Consider the following 22,518-nt stretch of genomic DNA (forward strand, 5'->3'; position numbering starts at 1 on the left):
GCGAGTGAAAGCAGGACACGTGGAAAACATAGAGACAGATAGAGAGGGAAGGACCCCGTTTAGGTTTTTTTGTAATAGGGGTATAAATACGTTTTTGATCACTGAGTCGTTTTTTTTTTTTTAAGTTGCCTTTACACATTCGTTTCTTCTTCTCTCTCGCACTCTCTTGTAGCCGCAAAGAAAAAAAAACACACACAAACCTCCACTAATAGGTAAGAGCTCTCACCATCTCTTAATCTTCTCTGTTGTATCTAAACTGTACTTTTGATTCTTGATGACGTTTTACTCATGTTCTTGGCTTAGTTTGGTTGCAAAGGTTTTGACTTTTTTTTTCTTCTTCTCCTTGTTGCTGCCATGTGAGCTTGAGCTCTGTTATTGGCTATGTACCAGCTCTGTTAATCCTTATTGTATTGGTTTAGAGCTTATTTGAGCATAATTGTGCTGAACTGAAGTCGGCTTTGTCCCAAAAAGGTTCGAGCTTTTAGATTATTCCTAGTGATGTAATGGATCGAACCAGAAAGGATCAGTAGACCGGACTTATACTCTGGTGTTGATTTGGTTCTCATGTTATTACATTAAAAGATTCTGCTTTGAATTATGAATACAAGAAGCCTACAGCTGATGTAATGAATCGAACCAGTAAGGATCAGTAGACCTGACTTAAAGGCTGTTGTGTTGATTTGCTTCATGTTATTACATTAAAAGATTCTTCTTTTGAACTATGAATAGAAGAATCCTACAGCTTTTTTTTTCTTTTTTTTTTTTTGACTGAAGATGAAAATAATAAACGCAAGAACTTGGTTTATAGCTAATGGAATTGCGTTTGGGGCAGCTTGGAAGATAACTAATAAGATTCTGAAGATTTTTTTTTTTTTTTTTGGTGGAAAAATTGCTATATGTTATCTTGCTTGATTGATTGATTATGTTTTTGAATCTGAATGTGTTTATGCATTAGCTATAAGCTGTAGCATATGTATATTAACGGTCTTTCATCCCGGGGGTAACTTTGTTGAAGAGTTTTTTTTAATTTCACCAGGTTCCAATGTGAGATAAGAGAATGTGTAACCGGTTGTAGCTGAACCACACATGGAGATGAAACAGTTTAATGTAGAGATATTATTGCCAAAGAAAGAGCAGAGTCCTGGAGTAGGAGGAGGACATGAAGAATGTGTTCTTACCAATGCTAATACAAGTGAGGGAACTTTGACTTCAGTTTCTGGTGGTGAGGATTTGGATGTTGATATAGTTGTTGAACTTGATGAAAACAACACATCCACCACGGATGATGATGATGATCCAAACGCTACTGAATACTCAAGCTCGTTTTCCGACACTTCATCCGAGGATGCTGACATGTTGTGTACTGGACTAACCGAAGAAGCTGATGTTGAATCTCATTATTGGGATGAGACTGACTTAGGACCTGCTTATGATTCCTTTAGCAGTGTTTTCCATTTTAGGTGTGTGTTTCTCTGCCTCTTTCCTTTTCCATTGTTTCTTGATTATTTTCTAATGATCTTTCTGTGTGTGTGTCTTTGTAGGAAGAAAAGGCTGACAAATCACTGGAAGAGCTTTATAAGGCCACTAATGTGGAGATCCAAGTGGCTTGAACTAAAAATTAGAGAGTTAGAGACTCAGGCATTAGAATATCCGAAAAAGCTTGAATCATTGTATCAAGAAAAGCTTGGAGCAGCTAATACTGATCCATCTGTGCTGGAGAATGGGATGAAGTCGTTGCCTTTTACTAATCCTTCTTACAAGAGAAGAGCAGCAAAGAGGAGAAGGAAGCGTAAGAAGGTTGAGAGCACTGATGATCTAACTTCATATATGTCTCATCATAACCTCTTTTCTTATATCGGTAAGCAACTATTAACAACTCCTTGTCTCTGTGACTCTGTCTTGCTTTGAGCATATCATTCATATACTTTGTTGTTGCAGAGACAAGGAGATTGAGCTCAGATGGAATGTCAGTGACTGCTGATGACTTTGGTGGTATGTTCACTAAAACTGTTTTTTTTTTTCAGACTGTTCATAATGTTTTGTGTATTGACACTTCTTGCATTGGCAGCTGCCAAGGATTCACGAGTTGATTCAAAGGACCAGGTAGATTTAGTTGATGATGACTCACTTTTCGACCACCGAGAAGGAGATAGTGTCTTAGAAGAGGTTCTCTGGAAGATAGAGCTGGTACATTCGCAGGTTCTTAGAATGAAAAGCCAAGTTGATGTTGTCATGTCCAAGAACGCAGCGAGATTCTCTTCCTCAGAGAATCTGAGCCATCTTGCTGCAAGCTCTGCACCTAGCCCAACGGTTTCCGCTGGTGGAGATGTGATCTCCATTGGAGCTAATGCTATCTACAACTCTTCACAGCATATGGCAGACTATGTTTTTGGAGAGTTAGTGTTCTCATCAGAAGGAGTGGTTTCTAGCTACGGAGATGCGTTTCATATTCCTGATATAATCGAAAGTACTGTTGGTCTGTTTGCAGATGCAGATGTTACATTACATCATCCTCAGATTGGAGATTCCTGTGAAGATGTAAGTTTTTCAGTTTTTGGTTTGCTTATATTTTACAAAACATCTGTGTCTGATTTATTTATTTTTTTGCAGATTTTGGATAATATCTTGATTCGAAATGGAGTGGCTGAAGAGATGAATGGTGATTTGATGGAAACTAGTAGCCATGAAGAAGGTGAGAAAGGAGAGGAGGGAGAAGGAACTAATGTGCCACCGTTGCAGCAAATTCAAGAAACAGAACAAGAAGACAAATCGTTGTTGCTACAAGATTCGGTTCTAAGATCATGTTTAGCTTCTGAGATGCTTGTTGTTCCTAGGAACAAAAGGACCAGAGGTGGAGAACGTAAAGCGAGTTCTTGGTGCAAGAAGCATCTCAGTGATCCTGAAAGCCAGTGATGGCTGGAAGTAAGCATCTTATGATCAGTCTTTCTTCATTGTCAAAAACTCAGTAAACTTCTCTTTAGTCTTTTTTTTTTCACTTTCTTTTCACATTGTGTGTGTTTGCAGAACATGCAACTTGTTTTTTTTTCATATCATTTTCTTCTTTAGCTTATTTTCTATTTTTATGATGTTGATGAAAAAAGTTAGAGAGAAGACACAAACCTTGTGTAATAAAGCCTTTGATTACAAGTTACTATCATTCAGTCTTGTTTGAAAAGCATATGAAGGTTTATGCTTCCTGTAATTCTTTTAGGTAGAATGAAATATATTTGATGAGCATCATCTTCTTGGTTTCACTCTCCTTGAGTTTCTATTTGTGTTATGGAAGAACATGAACAAGCAATGAAGAAGATACAACCAACCAACCAATAAAAAAAGGAAAATAATAACAAATCTAAGATCCATTTCCTTGATGGTAAGTTACTAACTACTAGGATAAGACCCGCGCCTTGCGCGGAATTAAGTTATTATTTTTATTATATTTTAGAGAATGAAACAATAGTTTGGCTTCATTTGGATTAGGGGTGTTCAATCCAGATATCGAGTTGGTTTCGATTCGGTTCGGTTTTTTCGGTATTTTGGTTAGTAAAATATAACTACTATTCTAAATCTATATTTACTTTGACTTTAGTCTTTCACATACTTTTGAAAGATTTCAACTGGACAACTAAATTGATCATCCAATCTTGTTGCTTTAAATCATTAGTATATATATATATTATTTAGTTTGAATATTTATTAAATAAAAATTCATATGCGTTATATTTTATGATCATTTGTAACTTATTATAACAAAAAAAATAATCTATTGATCACAAAATTTTCAGAGTGAGAATCTTCAAATTTCTAATAATATATAGACGTTTTGAAAAATTCAAAATATAACATATAAGAAAAATATAAATGTTTTTATTATATTTAATGTGATTTTTTAATATCTTTTAATAATATAAAATTAAAAAAAGAACTAAGATACCAAAATTGTTATCAAATATTTATTATTCATAATAATTAATTTTCATATATACGTTAATCATATTAGGTAATTTCGTAGCTTTTAATTAAGGAAAGTGCAAAAACAATATTTGGTAGATTATTTATCAATTCGAATATTCGATAGTTAGTTTAATAAAAAATATAATGTAAGTTAAGATGGACCAACCTATTTTTTTAAGAATAGTATATTTTATATAGTCATTTATTAAATGAGAATTTATAATCATACACTTCTATGATCATTCATATCGTTTTATAACTGAATATTTAAATCATCGATAACAAAATTTTCAATGTGAAATCTTTAATAAGTTTATAATTTATAAATGTTTTTGAAAATTCATTGAAAGTTTTAATATTAAAATATTTATGTAATCTTATGGTATATAGTTTAATATATATATATATATATATATATATGTTTTATTATTAAATGATATTTTTTACTCATATGGTTTTAAAATCATGTGTATCTTCTTATAATAAAAATGTTAAACCATTGATCATTAATTTTTAACATAATAATTTTAATAGTTTTAGTCATTTATTGTCGTTTAAAAAAAATCAAAATATAACATATACGAAAAAATCTAAATTTTACTTTTATAGCTAATTTGATTGTTTAATTTATTTTAATAATATAAAATTAAACAAAAAATGATGGAGGAGATATAAATTGTTATCAAATCTTTATTATTAAAATCATTAATTGTCATATATATATTAGTCATTTATGGTAATTCCGTAGGTTTGATTTAAGGAAAGAAAATAACATATCATATCATTATATCATATAGTTTGACCAACTTATGTATCTAACAACATATAAAAATCGAATGTGGACCTACTTATTTTTCAATTGAATGTAATTGACTGCCTAATTGAGTGACACCTATGCATTGAGGCCTATTTTAATTAATACAAAATTGAGGTTACATCTTTTCAAATGTTCCTCAATTAATATATAGGGGATTCTATAAAGTAGGGAAAATTGTATCCGGATGCACTTTTTGTATAATTTGAAAAAGAAATGTATAAAGTTTGGAAAGAAATTAAATGTATATCATTTTTGAAAGAAATTTATTTCGGATGCTCTTTTGTATAAAGGAATTTATAAATCCTAATTACGAAATTTGTCACAAAATTATAGATCTATGTTTTGTCCAAAAAAAAAAAAAAAAAATCTATTTGTGAGAAAACTTCTGTCAATATACAATGAGATCATATCTAGACATTAATTCTAGTTCGATGAATATAGAGCACATATTTACTGTTTTCACAGGTTTTTATTTAATATTTATATACGCATTCACGAGTTTTGTGATCAAATATTCAAATTAGATGTTTGGAGCTTATCTATTACTTATTAAGAGATGATAAAGTAGAAAGGTGGATTCTTTGTGTAGCCTTGGTGGCCTATCATGTGCCCTTGGTGGGTGATAATCAAAAAGTATCTACTTCAAAAGGAATTTAATCTGAATTCTGATCATCCCAAAAAAATTAAAGAGATAAGAAACTAAAAAAAAAAGCTTTGAAATTCAGCTTTACTGTAGTTCTTTGTTTAAATAATTGTTAGGAATAATTAAATAAATTTACAAAACCAACATGACCAATCAGAATGTTGTAGCAGCTTTTTGGAGGTTCTTGATATAACACCACCCACCATATCAAATTGAAAACCATGATTGACTATACTATGTACATGTCAATTATTCCTGACTTCTTCGATCTCTCTATAATTGTCCTCTCTTTCTCTGTTTTCAATTCCTTATCAAAGATAGTGATCCAATGCGTTTATGATGGGTTTTTCTTATTAGTAAGATCATAAATTATTATTAAAATGTTAAGTCAATTTTATATAACTAAAGCATAATTCGAATTGTCATCTTGGAATTATAGATGAAGAAACCGCAAAAATACAATCGTCCTGTAACATTCATTCCAATTTTTATCTATTGATAACTGGTGAGATGGTAGACAATCACTAGTAATTCGATATGCACACTGATCAAACTTAAATTATAGTAGAACGAAGCAGAGCTAGAGTACATAATGTAAAAACTTATCATATAACTTAATTAGCAACATCAAACTAAAGAGTTAATAAACCTCTTTCTTATGTGTTAATAAACAAATTTGAAAAATATGTTTCATGTGGCCACATAAACAACACCAAAATCATATGACCTCTTCCGATTTGACTTGGCAACATCATTAATTTATAGCCCTTTTCTCAAAAAAAAACATCATTAATTTATTATAAGAGAAATAACTGTAATTTCTTGAACACTAGTAAGGAGTATAAAGACTATTTTATACTAGCATGCTCTTCGCTGAATTAAGAAACTTCTAATAGACTGAAGCAATTGTGATATGCACCAACTTGCTTGAATTTTCACATCATTATGCCCAAAATTGCAAAAGGGACTTTGCAAATTTATGATTTGATAGACATGCAAATACTGATTACTAAACACCATAAAACTAAATAAAAATGGTTTCATTATGTATAAATATTAGTAAATACTATGTGAAAGCTAATAAATGCTCTAACTATGGTGCATGCCCAAATTAATCATCATTCAAAAGAAGTTGGTCCCATGAGGTTAACATGATTAATCCAGCACTTAATCCCTTTCTTAATTATTCTCATATATTCTGTAGTCATTTAATACTAGTCTTTATTGTATGAGGGTGAGCTCAAGTTAAGAAGATAAGTAAGACCTCAAATATTTCAGAAAGGATTGGTATTTGGTATTTGGTACTAAGATTACGAGGAGAAGATCCCTAAATTGTCAAATGACAAACTCAGAATAGTAATTTGATTTATGTAAAATAATTAGTCGGATTAATCCTATAACCTATAATCGTTATGAGTTTCACAACTATAATCAAAATAAGTAAAATAAATCGTTAGACAACAAGCATTCGGTTTAGATTAAATGAATATAACATGCAAAATATGAAGCAAAGCTCATATGAGATGTGATGCGAGAAGACAACTCCTTAAAGGCTTCAACTGAAAGTGGATCATGAGGACTATGGTAATTGCATTAAAAGCAGCAATTCCCTTCACTTTCTCTTTACAATTTTGAATCTCTTATCTTTCTCTCTCTCCACAACTACCAGACTCATATGACTGTAAAAGCAAGAGAGAGAGAAGAGAAAGAAAAAAAAACAGATACACTTAAAGAATGAAATAAAGAGGAAAAAAGCTAGTCAATTGTTTAACTCACACTCTCTTCATCTCTCTCCTCTCTCAAATGCTCTAAAATTGGCATTGGGCAGATGAAAAAAATCTTCATCTTATTCTATATCTGTTGGCCATCTCTTTCTCAATCATTCACTCACTCACTCACTCTTCATCTTCTTCTGTTTCATGCAAGATCCAAAGAGCTCACCTGCAAGGTATGCATATTAGCTCACTCCTCCTTGATCACTGCTTACTCAATTTTGGATATATTTTGTTTTTGCTAGTTGTATAAGACTCAAGATCAATATTCAGAGTTTTAATATAAAGACTCACACAATTAAGCAACTGTGTGGTGTTTCTCTTGGGAGAAAATGTAAATACCAGATCACATTCTCATTCTTGAAAAAGATAAACTAGGAGAGAGCGTATTTGCAGGATCATATTGTATCAATTCATACATAAATATTTTGACAATTCCATGTTTTCTACTTAAGTTCTTGTTCCAAAACCATATATTCAAGAAGTCCCAATTTTCATTGTTCACCCCTCAGTATTGTTCATTTGATAATTGGGACTGCAACAATAACTATTTTCTTATTTATTATTGATGAATCCAAGGGCATCTTTGATTCTTTGTTAATAACAGTATTCAATACTGATAAAACCTTGCTACATAGGTGTGGGCCTATATTGGGCCAGTGTCTATTATTTGTTCTTCCGCTTTCTCTTTATACGTCGCCTATCTATTTGTTTGTTCTTTGATACGACCGACGACCATAAGTGTGCTACAAGGATACGTATCAAAGACAGAAACGACATGTAATATATTTTTTACCATAATAATTAATAACGATGCTTTGTTTTAGAGAAAAAGACAAAATAGCACTAAATCTTTATGTTCCCAAACTAGCACTCAAGGTCAAAAGTCACAAAAATAGCACTTAATGTTTTATCAAAAGTCACAAACTTAGGGTTTAGAGTTAAAGGATGGGGTTTAGGATTTAGGGTTTAGGGTTTAGGGTTTAGAGTTTAGAGTTTAGAGTTTAGGGTTTAGGGTTTAGGGTTTAGGGTTTAGGGTTTAGAGTTTAGAGTTTAGGGTTTAGGGTTTAGAGTTTAGGGTTTAGGGTTTAGAGTTGAGAAATGAGGTTTTGGGGATAAGATTTCAAATTTTGAAAAATAAAAAAATTAAAATTTTCAAAAGATAAACTTAGAAAGGTGCTATTTTGGTCATTTTAGTTTTTGAGTGCTATTTTTGTGATATAAACTTAGAAATGTGCTATTTTGGAGATTTGCCCTTTGTTTTATTCAAAAAATTCAGAATATTTTTGTGATGTCATCACACAACTCTTAAAAAGGAAAATGAACAGTAGTTACTGTCTGCAGATCCATAATTGGTAAATAAATAAAAATAATACCTAACTCTTTAATTTGTTTCCTTTTCAAAGTAAAAAAATATAAATAAAAGTATGCTTATTTCCTTTGACCAAAAAAGTATTATTATTTCCTTTTTTTCTTTTTCTCTTTCACAAATCTAATTACACCATTTTAGGTAGTTTAAAATCAGTTAGTTTCTCCATTTACATTTTGTACTCGCTCGGTAGAAGGAAAAACAAGTTTTTTACATGTAACTAATGAGTTAATATTAAGGGTTTAATTTATACTAATCACCAAAAAAGGATGCGTGAGTGTGACGTAACCGTATTGTCAAACAGAAAACCCTGGTACCAGCGAGCAATGGCGGTGGCGAGGTTCGCCGCAAACTGGAAAACCATCCCAAAGTCGCCACCGGAGATAACACGTCCGTCGCGGAACCCTAGCGTCAACAAATCATCGAGCAACCATCAACAGCTGAGGAAATGCACTTCTCTCAAGGTAGCCGCGAACTCCTTCACTAGGGTTTGTCTCTGCGCTCCTATCGGTCCTTACGACGACGTGTTCCGAAACTACGTCCCGCCGAGACGAAGCTCGAGCTACCCTCCGTCGAAGCCTCTTCCTACGGTGACGGAGACGGCGATGGTGACGCCTGCGGCGAGGATGAGTGTGGACTCAGGGAGGAGGATATTTAGAGGGAAGTCGTTGAAGGAGAACGCGTTGATGAGGAGGTTTGTGGCGGCGGAGGAAGAGGCGATGATGGAGAGTAGAAGGAGAGATGAGATGGAGATTGTGAGGAAGAGGTATCAGATGAGGAAGAAGAAGAAGCTTGGACCTAGTCCTCTTAGTCGCATGGTTATTGCTGAAGAAGATCAACAAGCTTTTCATCAATGATTAAACTTTTAATCAAAAACAGAGGAACACAAAATGTTCTTTTTTTTTGTAATTGTGTTTTTTTTTGTGAACTAAGAGATAATTAATTACCTGTTTGGTCCGGTTTAATTAATTTGATTAGTTTCTTAATGACTGATTGTTTTTTAAGCAATTCAACTAATGACGTTTTAATTAGTATACGTTTACAATGGATGCTTAAGATTGAAGACTGATTGGTTCTGCAATCGTTCTCTTGTCAATAAATATAATAGGATTAAAGGTTTAGATATGAATATTAAGTCAGTGTGGTCGATATATATAGTTTAAAATGTGAATATTAAGTCAGTTGGCTAATGCAAGTTGATTACGAGTTAAAAAAATGTGAATGTAATCTAGTTTTCATTTGTATTATTGCATGCATGCATCTACATAAAATATACAAGCATGAAGTGTAGTAATATGTTTTCCTCGTAATTATATAAGAACTCATAAACATATTATGGTACATGTTTTCTAGCTTAGCTTGAAAGGCACTCAAAAGCATGGGTCTCTGGAATAATCTGACATCGTGTGATTTAGACTCAGCATTTTTTTTTTTTTTTTGTAAAAACTCAGCATTTTTATTATGTTTCCTTTTTATAAACATTTAGTAATCCCCGATCGAGTTTCCTCTATGGACTATTTTTCATTTATAATTCACATGTGAAAAATAGTCCATAGAGGAATTCATATTTTTCATTTATAATTCACATGTTGTAAAAACCAGGACGAGTTAGTTCAAGTTAGTCTGGTGGTAAACGGCTTGCGGCTGCAAGTACGGCTTCGGGTTCGACTCGTACTGGCCACCAAGAAATTTACATGCGGACTTGCTCTGGCGTTCGAGATCAAAGACCGTTGCCTGGCCATGACCCACCCTCGGGTGAGCGTCCGCGTCGCTAAAGGTTCGGTCTCTAGTCTGGACCACCACGGTGGGACCAGGATACTCGGTTATAAAAAAAAAATTCACATGTTGTAAATCCTCGACCTGTCCAACTAGTTTCAACAAAATATTACTTTACAAAACAAGAATAAATCACCCTGATTCATTTTTTGACATAAAATTCATTCGGTTGGCAAAATGGCTAAAAATCTAAAATGTAGCATATAATCAAAAGTTGTTCAAAAAAAAAAAAGCATATAATCAAATAAATTAATGCACTCAACATAATTTTCACGTGTGTGTTTCAAGTACGGAGTAGGCCTGAGACTTATTATCCGAGATCCGGATTCGATCCGAGATCCGCTCCAGATCCGCTCCGAAAATAGGATATCCGGAGTGCCCGGATCCAAATCTGGATAGTAAAATTTTGGATCCGTGCAAACCGAATCCGGATCCGGATATCTTAATTTTTAGGTGCAGATATCCGGATCCGGATCCGTATTTTTTAAATATATTAAATTTTATTAATATTTATATTTGATATATTAATATTTATACATGAATTAATCTTATAATATTATATTTTAGTTTTTACAATATTATAAACATATATAAATATATTTATAAATATTTAATTTATGTATTATATTAAAAAAATTAGCATTTTTTTTTAAAGTATTATATTAAAAAAATTAGTATTTTTTGTTAAAAAAAATATTTTTAATTATTTTGACGGATCCGGATCCGGATCCGGATATCCGCGGATAATGGAATATCAAGACGGATATCCGAAATCCGGATATCCGCAACCACGAATCCGGATCCGGATATTAAATCCACGAATCCGACGGATCCGGATCCGGATCCGGATACCCTAAATTTCCCTGATATCCGGATCCGTCCCAGGGCTAGTACGGAGTGCCTTAAGCACACTTCAACATTAGATACAATATTTTCCCAACTGGCAAAACCTACATGAACATTTTTCTTTACAGAAACAGAACGTTGTATTCGAACTCGTCGGATCAGTGCCTAATTGTTCTATTATCACGTTAACTCTTACTCAAATCTAGACAAAAGAAAATTGGTTAACAATATTGAAGAAATTTTTAGCCGTTGATGGGAAAAAGACATGCGCACGCGGGCAAATTGTGTCAGCCTATGAAGAAGAAAGAATGTTGGGAAGGAGAATTGTCTTGTCACTTTAGATTAATGTCAAGTTTTTGTTTTCATTATTCTTCTTGCTTGAATTGTATTCCAAGCTCACATCATTTCATTACTATTACTAGATTTTTTAACCGCGCTACGCGCGGATAAGATATTATATGTATTTCTCAATTCTAAAAAATAATGTATAATATTGTATTATATTATTTTAAAAATATAAAATATGACTACATAACATAAATATATTTTTTAAATTTTCTTTGTGGAAATCATTATGTTGTTTGATTGTTGTACTTGATTCACATATTTGCATAGATATTTGTGATAGATGAATAACTATATTTTTATTATCAGTAAATAATATATATTTATTATATAATATAAGAAAAATAAAATTATTTACTTTTTAAACAAACTTGTCTCATGTTGGGGACTCGGTTATAGACATATCATATACGAATGAGACATTTTTACAGTTATCAATCTTCTTAACATTGAAAAAACAAATCTACATATCAAAACAATATCTCATACGATCTATTTGTGGAATAATTACTCTGAAGAAATTGAATTTAGGCATCAAAAAGGACTGAAAATGTATGTGCATATATGTTATCTAAGTCTGCTTCACAAAGTACTATTCATAGTTCATATATCATTAATGTCCATCCTATTTTTTTGTCCACCATTTCTTAAACATCTTGAAATAACTGATGCTAATTAATAATAAACTTTTTGCTGGAAAAAAAATCAAATTTGTCTAATTATCGCTTAAATATTTTATTAATATGGTCTAAGAAGCTTTTAAGTGATATCATAGTTTAATTTATTAGTTTTTTTGTTAATTTTTAGAGGTTTTTGTATTTAAGATTTTTTTCCATATTAAGCTTCTGTTTCTTTCACAGAATTGATATATATATATCATAAAAATTACCATCAAATCAGTTTTACTTATTTATTATTTTGTTTTAACAAAAATACACTTTTTAAATAATTTAATTTAAAATAAAATAATATATTAATTTGCTGTATTTTAACAATTTCATTGATTTAATTAATTTGCTTTGGTGGATAACTTAAAAAGTTTTCATATGAATCGGGGAAAGTAAATTTATGTTGTTATAATATATTATTTTGTGTATATATAATCTATATATAATTCTAGTGTAATAAAAAAGAACATTATTTTTTTGTAACTTCAAAAATATACATTATTACAATTTAAAATGAATCAAAATTGAAGAAAATGGTAATTAAATATTTGTAAATCTAATTGTTTAGTTGGATTCTCATGAAAAAAAAATCGATTGGTTAAACAAATGTTTCAAAATTTGTTGTGGTATTGTTTTGTCTATAAATTATAAAATTTATTGAATTAATATATTTAATTATTGCATCCTTAAATAATATTTTATTAAGACATTAGAAAAATATGTTTTGAGTTGTTTTGTCAAATTGTACAAAAATCTATGCTTTTTCATATTTGTAACTTCAAAAAGATACATTATGATAATTTGAAATTAATCAAAATTGAATAAAATGGTAATTAAATATTTGTAAATCTGATTATTTTTTTATCTTGTTTAGTTGGATTCTCATGAAAAAAAATCGATAGGTTAAACAAATGTTTCAAAATTTGTTCTGTTATTGTTTTGTCTATAAATTACAAAATTTATTGAATTAATATATTTAATTATTGCACCCTTAAATAATATTTTATTAAGACATTAGAGAAGTATGTTATGAGTTGTTTTGTCAAAATTTTACAAAAATCTATGGTTTTTCATATTTGTCACGAAAATTTATATGTTAAACTTACTTTTACAAAATTCTTAACTTTGTCACGAAAACAAAAATCTATGCTTTTTCATACTTGTCAACGTTCTCACACTTTCTAAGAATATATTAGCTTAGTCACTTACTTATTTTTTTTTATAAAATAAAGTATCGGAGTCTTGAAAGTTGAATTCATATTATTGTAAATGTACATAAGAGTTTGTGATTATATACTTAGTGGTTCTTGTATATGTGTCCAAGAAAGTTTCAATGGCTTAGTGGTAACTGTCCTATATATATATCATACTAACCCGGGTTCGATCCTCACCTTCGCATTGTTTTTTTATTTTTTACGAAAAAAAATGAGATGACATGGCAATTTCGGGTTCTCTGATTGGTTGATTTTTCTATCCTATGTGGACACCCTCTCCATGGCTTATATCCCCCTTTTAGTATAGTATAGATTACTTTCTAACATCAAACCCTCGGGTTTCCCTATTACTATTACCATTTTCTTTTTATTCTGAAAATCTGGAAACCATTACACTTTTTATATATCAAGCTGGTTGATTTCATCATAAAATCTTTGATGAACATTTTTGAAAAAAACAAATACTATCCCACTATTAGAGTACGTACTAAGAGCATTTTTTTTTGTTTCCTAACACAAAAGTTTAGATCGTCAACTTTTCGTTTGACAACTTTATGTAGTCTACCTATTATATATTCTTTTATCTACATTAAGTTCTGATCAACTAAGTTAAGTATCCTATCTTATTTTCTTCGTTTTTGATAAGCATGTGAATTTCATTATAAAATGAGTCATTTTGTGCAATACAAAGAGTAAATCTAAAAATTGTTTCTTGCAATATTGATAAGTATGTGAATTTCATTATAAAATGAGTCATTTTGTGCAATACAAAGAGTAAATCCTATCTTATCTTCTTTGGGAGATTTTAGTTTTGAATAGATTAAGATATTAGATATCCAAGTAAAATTTAAAAGGTAATAGACAGATAAAATTTGTATCAATATTAGTACGGGAGAACACATATATAGAGATATCAATCATCTGCAAATCATACAATCACATTTTCAAATTAAGACCAGGATTTTACAATATGATCTCGACATTATAATAACCACTGAGGTGCAAACCACCATTCATCCATTTTAGTAAGTGCTATAGATTAAAGTTACATTTATGCGTTAATACTTAATACTTAATACTAACCCTAATTTGTTTGAAATTATTTTAAACGTTTTCCGCAACTAAATGACTAATATTCGGTGAATATAACCGTTGATGAATGAAGATGATGATTATTAAGTATTAACTGATTATTATTAGAGAAGAAAGACAAAAAAAAAAAGAGGGGCCGGAGACAAATTCTTGACTTGACTGACATAAGTAACCTACAAGATGAAATAACGCGCACAAAGGTGGTGCGTAGGGCCGTCAGAGCAGAGCCGGTCTTGGAGGGAAGCCAATGAAGCTTGTGTTTCCAGCCACCAAATATTATCATCCTAAACGGCCACATTTGAACAGAAAGTTCTTAGTAGTCCAGCGGTTGGGTGGTTGTTGTAACCTGTTACAGGTTGCGGGTTCGAGGGACTTCAGCCACATTTTTTAAATTGGCTTCTAGCCATATAATAACTAGGACCGGCTCTGCGTCAGAGACGACCAAATAATCAACCTCGTCTCCGGTAAAAACTATTGACACTATAGTCACAAAACAACAAACAAAAAATATTTGTATCTCTGCTTCTTTAATAACATTTTGGACTGACGTACTCATGATATAAAGTGTATACGACAAAGTCCTTCCACCAAACGTAACCGCTTTGGTCCATGTTTATTATACAGAAATTAACATCTGAACTAAAGTAGTAATTAACAATTATGATTCTAGGTTTTTTGGAGACTACTTACCTTTCGTTATCTATCAACTGCATCTAGTTTAATCCATGATTAAATCAACGTGATTTTTTTGGTTGAAGATGAATCGAGGTTGGTTTCCTTAAAATGTTTAGTCTTCATAATGAAGGAAAGTTAAACAAACATTGAGTGAGAATGTTGCCAACTAATTCCCTCTGTACCATCAATCTCATATTAAAAAAATATATTAAAGTTAATTGATTAATCTAAAAGGTGGTCAGAGAAAGAAAAAAGAAAAAAAAGTTTTAAGTTCCTTCCATACCAGCTAGACCCACAATCAAAGTTGCAGACTTTTTCTACAAATTCAAAGTAAACTTAACCCACACAAACCAAATATTTCAAAAGAAAAAAAAAAACATGTTCGAATAGAAAGGCAACAAGAAGAAGAAGAAAGAAAAGTAATCGATAGACAAGAGTCTTTCTTCTCTCTGGTTGCTTCTTTTTATTTCTTTATCTGGACCAGCTTTTCTCTGCTACGTTACTTCTTTCAGAGAACTCTGAACCAAGGTAAGTGATCCATGTTGCTTGTAATGATCCCAACTATTTTTTATCATTATTATGGGTTTATTGGTCTCTTTGATCTATTTCTTGCCTAAGCTATATTTTAGAGGAATTGTTTTCCTGGAACATTTTAAAGCAATATGAATGATATTAATATTCGCATATGAAAAATTGCAATCAGTTTATGTGATTTACTCGGTTCACCTAATATAAACTACTTAGATAGAGTTCGATATAAGTTTTCTCAAAAGTTAAAAAGATTACTTTCCATTTTCATGAAAGCTCAACAACTTCATCTTTGCTTTCTGGCAGCTTCCTCTTGTCTTGATTGTTTGAGTTATTTGTAAATAGATTTTTCTTTTCTTTTCTTTTGTCTGGAACTGCTGTTTTAACTTGGATCATGTTGCAGGAACTTTTGTAGTTGAAGCTTGGTGAAACAGAGGAATAATGCTAAGTTTCCCCAATCTTGGTCATCATCAGTAAGCCAAATCAAGAAAAGCTTTAAAAATATGTATGTACTGTTTCTTGTTATTAGCATTTAGAAAGTAAAGTAATGTTCAAGAAATGGGGAAGAAAGGAAGTTGGTTTTCTGCAATCAAGAGAGTTTTCACTCCACATTCCAAGGAGAAGCAGCTAAGCAACAACGTAAGAACATTTTAAAAATACTTTCCATTAATTTCATGAAACGAAGTGATGAGTTAATGATTGTACCTTTTGGTCTTTCTTGTTTTGTGTTTTGAAAAGCAAGAACCAGAGAGAAAGAGCAACAACAAGAAAGAAAAGAAGAAGAAAAGTTTAGGGAAGAAGCTAAGAGATGGAGAAACCAATTCTTTCCTTCCAATCTTCAGACAACCTAGCAGTATCGAAAAGATTTTGTGTGAAGCCGAAAGAGAACATAACCTTGTCTTCAGACCACCAACTCCAACAGACCGAGCAACCTCTGCTCCATCTCCTCATATTAGGCCTCCTTCTCCTAAAGTGTCTTCTCAGAGATATGTCTCTTCTCCAAGACCAATCTCGCCAAGAGTTGCTTCCCCAAGAGCCCTTTCTCCAAAACCTCCTTCTCCAAGAGCGGCTTCGCCTAGGATTGTGCAGCGACGTGAGTATGTGCGTAGACAAGAGCCAACACTACTGGTCAAAAAGGCATCTGCAACAAAGATTCAAGCAGCTTTCAGAGGTTACATGGTAATAAAGTAAAACGTTATTGATTCTGTTGTGTCAGTAAGCATCCATAACTTTAGGAGATTGATTGATTCATTGTTTGTATGTAGGCAAGAAGGAGTTTCAGAGCTTTGAAAGGTCTTGTTAGACTACAACGAGTGGTGAGAGGACATAGCGTGAAGCGTCAGACAATGAATGCAATGAAGTATATGCAGCTTTTGGTACGTGTTCAAACACAAGTCCAGTCACGTCGCATCCAAATGCTAGAACACCGCGCTAGGAACGAGAAAGATGACCCCAAGTTAGCCAGTAGCTCGGTAAGTGCTCTCGTGAATCTTTGGTTTCAAAGACAAGAGCAATCACTTAGACATTATTATTGTTGTTGTCCTAGCAGTCTGATGATTGGGATGATAGTGTGCTGACAAAAGAGGAAAAAGAAGCGAGACTACATAGGAAGATTGATGCAATGATCAAAAGAGAACGGTCCATGGCCTATGCATATTCTCAACAGGTAATACATATAATCATCTAGCCATGCGGGTTCGGTTAGTTCAGGTAGTTCGGTTTTTGGTTAGTTCGGTTCAATAAATCTTAATTAATCCAAAATAAAGTTCGTTTCGATTCGATATACCTAGTTTGATTTTTGAAAATTATATTGAATTTTGGTTTAATTTTTTAAAAAAATTTCATAAATTCGGTTTGTTCGATTCAAATTTTGGTTGGTTTGGTCAGAGCTTTCGGTATAAATTCTTTTCGAAGAAAACCGAAGTAACCAATTGCCCAACCAAACCATTTTTTCTTAAAACCTATCGAATCAAACCAAACTTTTAACCAAACTAACCGAAAAATTGGTTTTGTTCAGCGGGTTCGGTTTGAAAAACCCGGGCCAACAATCTGAAAGTCTCTGTATTTACTTGAGTTTAACGAAGCAATGTACATCAGTAGTATATATGGACCTCGTAGCTTAGATATTCCTATATTACAGGAGACGTAATCTACTTGTTACAACAGAATTATAGAATCAGAAGAATATCTGAGTATATTCTTTCACAATCATCTATCATTCTTCTTACTCATCATAGCAATGCTAACATCACTCTGTTTTGTGTTCTACTTCAGTTGTGGAAGAACAGTCCAAGGTCTGCTCAGGACATTCGAACAAACGGCGTCCCACTTTGGTGGAACTGGGTGGACAGACAGAACAACCAAACACAGCCTTTCAGGCTAACACCAACACGACCGAGTCCAAGCCCTCAGGCTCATTCTAGCAACAAAAACCATTCCAGGCTCAACAACAGTTTCGATGTTTCCACACCAAACTCATCAAAATCGGCATTCCTCACTCCACAACCATCAAGATACTCTCGAGGAGGAGGAGGAAGAGCTACACAAGATTCACCTTTCAAAGATGATGATAGCCTCACGAGCTGCCCTCCATTCTCAGCCCCAAGCTACATGGCTCCAACAGTCTCAGCTAAAGCTAAGCTGAGAGCAAACAGCAACCCAAAGGAGAGGATGGACGGTACTACACCGGTGAGCAACAACAAGGAGAAGAGAAGGAGTTCGTTCCCTCTTGGTTCGTTTAAATGGAACAAAGGGTCATTGTTCATGAGTAACAGCAAAGAAGGTCCAGGCTCTTCTTCTTCTGGTGCTGTAGTGCTTGAGAAGCATAAGACACTCAAGTCCGTAGGGAACATGAGTACTGATTCAACTGTTTCGATGCCTGCAACGATTGGGAAGAGGTCTTTTAACAGATTTGCCTGAAATAAAAAGATTTGAAACTTTTTTCTTCTTTTTTTTCTTCCTTTTTTTTTCTTCTTTTTTTTTTTCTCTCAGTTGATTCTTGTTTTGATTTGTTTATGAGTGTTTGATGATTTTGAGTGATGTTTGTACGAATTTACAGATGTAACATGAATAAAAAAAAAAAAAGTAAACAACAAAAACAGAGGATTTGGTTTTGTACAGTGTGATCTTCTTTAAAGAAATTCTTGTTTTGTGTTAAAAAAAAAAACAAAAAAAATCTTGTTCTGTTCCTTGCTCTGTTTTACAATTCAGATGGTTACTTTGTCCCAACAGGAATCGGCTTCAACGGTTTTTGTTTTTCACTTTAACCAACACAACGTAACATACATTACGGTCAAGCTTTAGACAGCGAACGAGTTGAGTTTCAATCACCACATCCTCCACAAATCTCTGAGCATAACCATACGGATTCACATTATTTGGCATTTGTTTGTCTAAATATGACTTTGTCCCAGTCTTATCCATTATTTGAATGTCTATTAAAATCTTTAAATTTCCAATCTTTCAATAGGACTCTGTTTTTAAAACTATCAAGAGTATGTTTAGGGACTGGAATTTTTTAAAAAATGTAGCGACTTGTTCGAGGCCACGATCAGTATAAAGAAAACATGATAGGCACGGAGAATCGCTTATTTGTTATTGCCAACCTTCAAGGCAACTCACGCCATTTTATATTTTTGACGTCATTGCTCTGCAAATTGGCTTTCCTTTAAAAAAAAGGAAAACATATCAAGAATATGATTGGGGTCGTTGAATTAATTAGATGTAGCGACTTGTTCGAGGCCACGATCAATATCAAGAAAAATTGATAGGCACGGAGAATCGCTTATTGTTGTTGCCAACCTTCAAGGCAACTCACGCCATTTTATTTTTGACGTCATTGCTCTGCAAATTGGCTTTCCTTTAAATAAAAAAAAACAAGCCTTTATACAAAACCTTTCAGACAAAACTAGAAACACTAACTAACCATGAAAGAAACTTCGAAACCATATAGAATCTCTAGCAAACCTATACGATGAAAAAGTAAACTAATAAGGACTTAAAACTCGAACTTGAAGATGATGAATCTGTAAGGCACCATCTTCGTCAACTATATATAGAAGAAATAGAAGCGGCTGAGGAGACTGAAAAACCCTAATGTATAGTTCATTAATGGGCCTGAGGCCTAATATTAATTCAATATGGGCTTAGCCCCTTTAGGTAATTGCTGTGATATTAGCTAGTGATATAGTTGCCATCAACCAAATCAAATCAAACTCTAATAAACCACCACCTCATATACATAAATGATGTTTCTTCATTTATTCGACTAAATACTTTTATTGATTTTCAAAAACAGAATTGTTGTTTACAAGCTGGTTTAAGAAGCTATTTTACTCTTATACATTTATTTATTTATCAATACATGCACAAATATAAAACAATTTAGTATATTAATTCGCATAGAATTATACGAATATTATTTACTTTGCTATAGTAATCAGTTAATAACTAATCATAACGATCTTAACTATGAGAATCACAACCTGGAAATAATTTTCTTGTGCTCTAAGAACATAAAAAACTTGCCGGAGGTCAGCTTCTCCGGTGGAAGCAAAACCAACGTGGCGATGGTTGCGGCAACATCCTCCGCCGTGTGAGTTCCCTGACCACCGGTCATAGACGTGCGTGTGAAGCCAGGACAGAAGCAGTTAACACTTAGTTTTTTGCCGTTGTAACGTCGAGCCAAAACTCTAGAGTAAGCGTTCAAAGCCATCTTGGAGACTGCGTAGTCCGACCAGTTTTCCGGCCATCCTTGCTTCTCCCACGTCCCGCTGCTCACGTCTTCTAGAAATTGAGTCACTGTCGCATCGATTTGTTCGTTGTTAAGCTCTTCACTTTCTAGGGTTTGTCTTACACTAGGGTTTCTCAGTTTCTGTATGCAAAGGAACATACGAAATGTCAAATAGGATGCATAATTGATACTAGAAACAGTGGTTTTAAAATTTCATCAAAACTATTATGAATAAATTTTAATAAAATAAACTTTTGATATTGCATGAATATACAAAAACCAGTATCTCTGCTTAAAGTACAAGTAGTGTTATTCTATAAGAAATTATATGATTTAGTGTGTATTTTTATTTGATTTTCCGTAAAGTTATAATATATATGTATGAATTGTAAATATATTTTTGTTAAAAAGAGTAGCTAGGAGAAAGAAAATATTACGTTTAATGAGCCAAGCCTTGAACTAATGTTAAGGATGCGGCTAACGGAGACCAATCGACGGAACAACGGCAGCAGCGCCTCCGTTAAAAGCTTGGCACCGTAAAAATTGGTCTTGATTATGGTCTCTGGCTCTTTGATTGAATTATCACCGACGGCGTTAAATGAAACAGCGGCGTTGTTCACCTGAGCAAAACAAAGGATGTGGTGTGAGTGTCACTAACAATTGCCATAATATGAATAAAAAATGAAAAACAATATCATGGACTATATAATAAAATATGATCGATTAAATGTTCCTGAAGAGAAAATTGTAATGTTTATTATATTCAATGCAAAGACATTGTATGATTACCAGAATGTCGAGTACTCCAAAGTTGTGACGGAACCAGGAGACAAAGGCAGCGATGGAAGAAGGATCGGAGACGTCGAGGCAGTAGAAATGAACGTTTTGAAAGCCGGCACGGCGGAGGGAATCGGCGGCGAGGCTTCCATTTTTGGCGTTTCTGGCGGTTAAGACTACCGTTAGTCCAAGCTCCAGTAACTTCTTCACCACCTCAAAACCTATACCTTTGTTTGCTCCGGTTACAATCGCCGTTGTTCCTTTCGACCACCACCTTCGATAATCACAATCATTATCAGAGCCAAGTTAAAACTTGTTTATACAGGAAGAAACTAAAAATATATACAATAATAAAACAAAAGGGGTTTAAGAACCTTGATGTTGGAGGAAGAGGATAAATTAGATGATCCATTCTTATTATTTTTGTAAAGGAAAAATGTTTTATATATGATCTTGTTGCTAACAACGAGTTGATGAGGGGTTATATACGTACTACGAGCTTATATATAAATGAAAATCACAAGACCAGGGTTTAAATAAATTATAAAAAGACTTGGATCTTAACACATGCATAATATTTATAATATACATACATAACATATGGATTTGCTTGTGTGTAACGGTGTCATGGTATATCAAGAATAAAATAAGTCTTTTTATATAATAAAATATATATCAAGAATGCAAGAACTCGTGAACATAATGCTGCAAATCATGTAAATTCTAAGAATATTGTAACTGTAAAGTCCATATTGAGTCTAAGTGTCCACACCTTATAAATCTTCGAATATTTGACTTTTTAGTTTTCCTTTTCCACGTTAAACTTTTTGGATGGCAAACAATGGCTTTTTCTTCTGTGTCTCTGAGATCATTAATCATGTGTGATGTGAGAATTGCTTTGGCGAACTATATACAATGCTAAAATAAAACTATTAAAAATCAATTGATTTTTCATGTGTCTCTGAGATCATTAATCATGTGTGATGTGAGAAGCTTTCACGAAAACATATTTTTTACTAAGGCAGTATTCGTTGTAAATTCGTCGTAAACAGGGTGTTACGACGAATTAACGTCGAAAGACGTTTCGTTGTTAAACGTCTGTCGTAACGGAGGTTTCGTCGTAAACAACTCGTTACGTTTACGACGAAATATATTCCTCGTAAAGCACATGGAAAGGATTCGTCGTAAACGACACGTAAGCATTCGTCGTAAAGCCCACGTAATTATTTCGATGTAAAGAACACGTAAATACTTTCGTTGTAAATCACTCATAAACATTTTGATGTAAAACCCTCATAAATATTTCGATG

The 22,518-nt window shown here is 32.8% G+C and overlaps 4 protein-coding genes and 2 non-coding genes across 6 annotated transcripts; 3 read left to right on the forward strand and 3 right to left on the reverse strand.

The window, feature by feature from the left end:
• The first annotated feature begins 114 nt into the window (after window positions 1-114).
• On the forward strand, window positions 115-3,166 carry LOC111208879. Its single transcript, XM_022708486.2, has 6 exons — window positions 115-212; window positions 1,037-1,460; window positions 1,542-1,858; window positions 1,939-1,992; window positions 2,069-2,538; window positions 2,611-3,166. The coding sequence occupies exons 2-6, from the start codon at window positions 1,087-1,089 to the stop codon at window positions 2,911-2,913; spliced, it is 1,518 nt and encodes a 505-aa protein (XP_022564207.1). The 5' UTR covers window positions 115-212; window positions 1,037-1,086; the 3' UTR covers window positions 2,914-3,166.
• A 3,872-nt stretch (window positions 3,167-7,038) lies between these two features.
• Window positions 7,039-9,544, forward strand: LOC106365087. The gene is given in 3 exon segments (XM_013804544.3): window positions 7,039-7,286; window positions 7,288-7,362; window positions 8,860-9,544. Coding segments are annotated over 3 exon segments (672 nt in total). The 5' UTR covers window positions 7,039-7,242; the 3' UTR covers window positions 9,413-9,544.
• Window positions 9,545-15,436: 5,892 nt separating this feature from the next.
• LOC125591182 (protein IQ-DOMAIN 13-like) lies at window positions 15,437-18,636 on the forward strand. The gene is made up of 6 exons (XM_048764829.1): window positions 15,437-15,699; window positions 16,103-16,338; window positions 16,438-16,878; window positions 16,965-17,171; window positions 17,249-17,365; window positions 17,974-18,636. Exons 2-6 carry the CDS (start codon window positions 16,258-16,260, stop codon window positions 18,616-18,618), a joined length of 1,491 nt encoding a protein of 496 aa, XP_048620786.1. The 5' UTR covers window positions 15,437-15,699; window positions 16,103-16,257; the 3' UTR covers window positions 18,619-18,636.
• A 586-nt stretch (window positions 18,637-19,222) lies between these two features.
• LOC125592194 lies at window positions 19,223-19,349 on the reverse strand. The gene has a single exon (XR_007328041.1). It is a non-coding gene; the product is annotated as a small nucleolar RNA snoR86 (small nucleolar RNA).
• Window positions 19,350-19,419: 70 nt separating this feature from the next.
• LOC125592193 lies at window positions 19,420-19,543 on the reverse strand. The gene has a single exon (XR_007328040.1). It is a non-coding gene; the product is annotated as a small nucleolar RNA snoR86 (small nucleolar RNA).
• Window positions 19,544-19,858: 315 nt separating this feature from the next.
• Window positions 19,859-21,514, reverse strand: LOC125592019 ((+)-neomenthol dehydrogenase-like; the record flags this gene model as incomplete). The annotated part of the gene is made up of 3 exons (XM_048766994.1): window positions 19,859-20,572; window positions 20,869-21,051; window positions 21,221-21,514. Coding segments are annotated over 3 exons (873 nt in total), but the record flags the coding sequence as incomplete, so codon positions are not given.
• Window positions 21,515-22,518: the final 1,004 nt, after the last annotated feature.

The sequence above is a fragment of the Brassica napus genome, chromosome C8 (assembly GCF_020379485.1).
Source record: "Brassica napus cultivar Da-Ae chromosome C8, Da-Ae, whole genome shotgun sequence".
NCBI lineage: Eukaryota > Viridiplantae > Streptophyta > Magnoliopsida > Brassicales > Brassicaceae > Brassica > Brassica napus.

Coding starts and splice junctions, on each gene's coding strand:
- LOC125591182 (XM_048764829.1), top strand. CDS start 16,258: ATGGGGAAGAAAGGAAGTTGGTTTTCTGCAATCAAGAGAGTTTTCACT. Junction 16,339..16,437: donor AGAAGCAGCTAAGCAACAAC/GTAAGAACATTT, acceptor TGTTTTGAAAAG/CAAGAACCAGAGAGAAAGAG. Junction 16,879..16,964: donor CAGCTTTCAGAGGTTACATG/GTAATAAAGTAA, acceptor GTTTGTATGTAG/GCAAGAAGGAGTTTCAGAGC.
- LOC111208879 (XM_022708486.2), top strand. CDS start 1,087: ATGGAGATGAAACAGTTTAATGTAGAGATATTATTGCCAAAGAAAGAG. Junction 1,461..1,541: donor AGCAGTGTTTTCCATTTTAG/GTGTGTGTTTCT, acceptor GTGTCTTTGTAG/GAAGAAAAGGCTGACAAATC. Junction 2,539..2,610: donor TTGGAGATTCCTGTGAAGAT/GTAAGTTTTTCA, acceptor ATTTTTTTGCAG/ATTTTGGATAATATCTTGAT.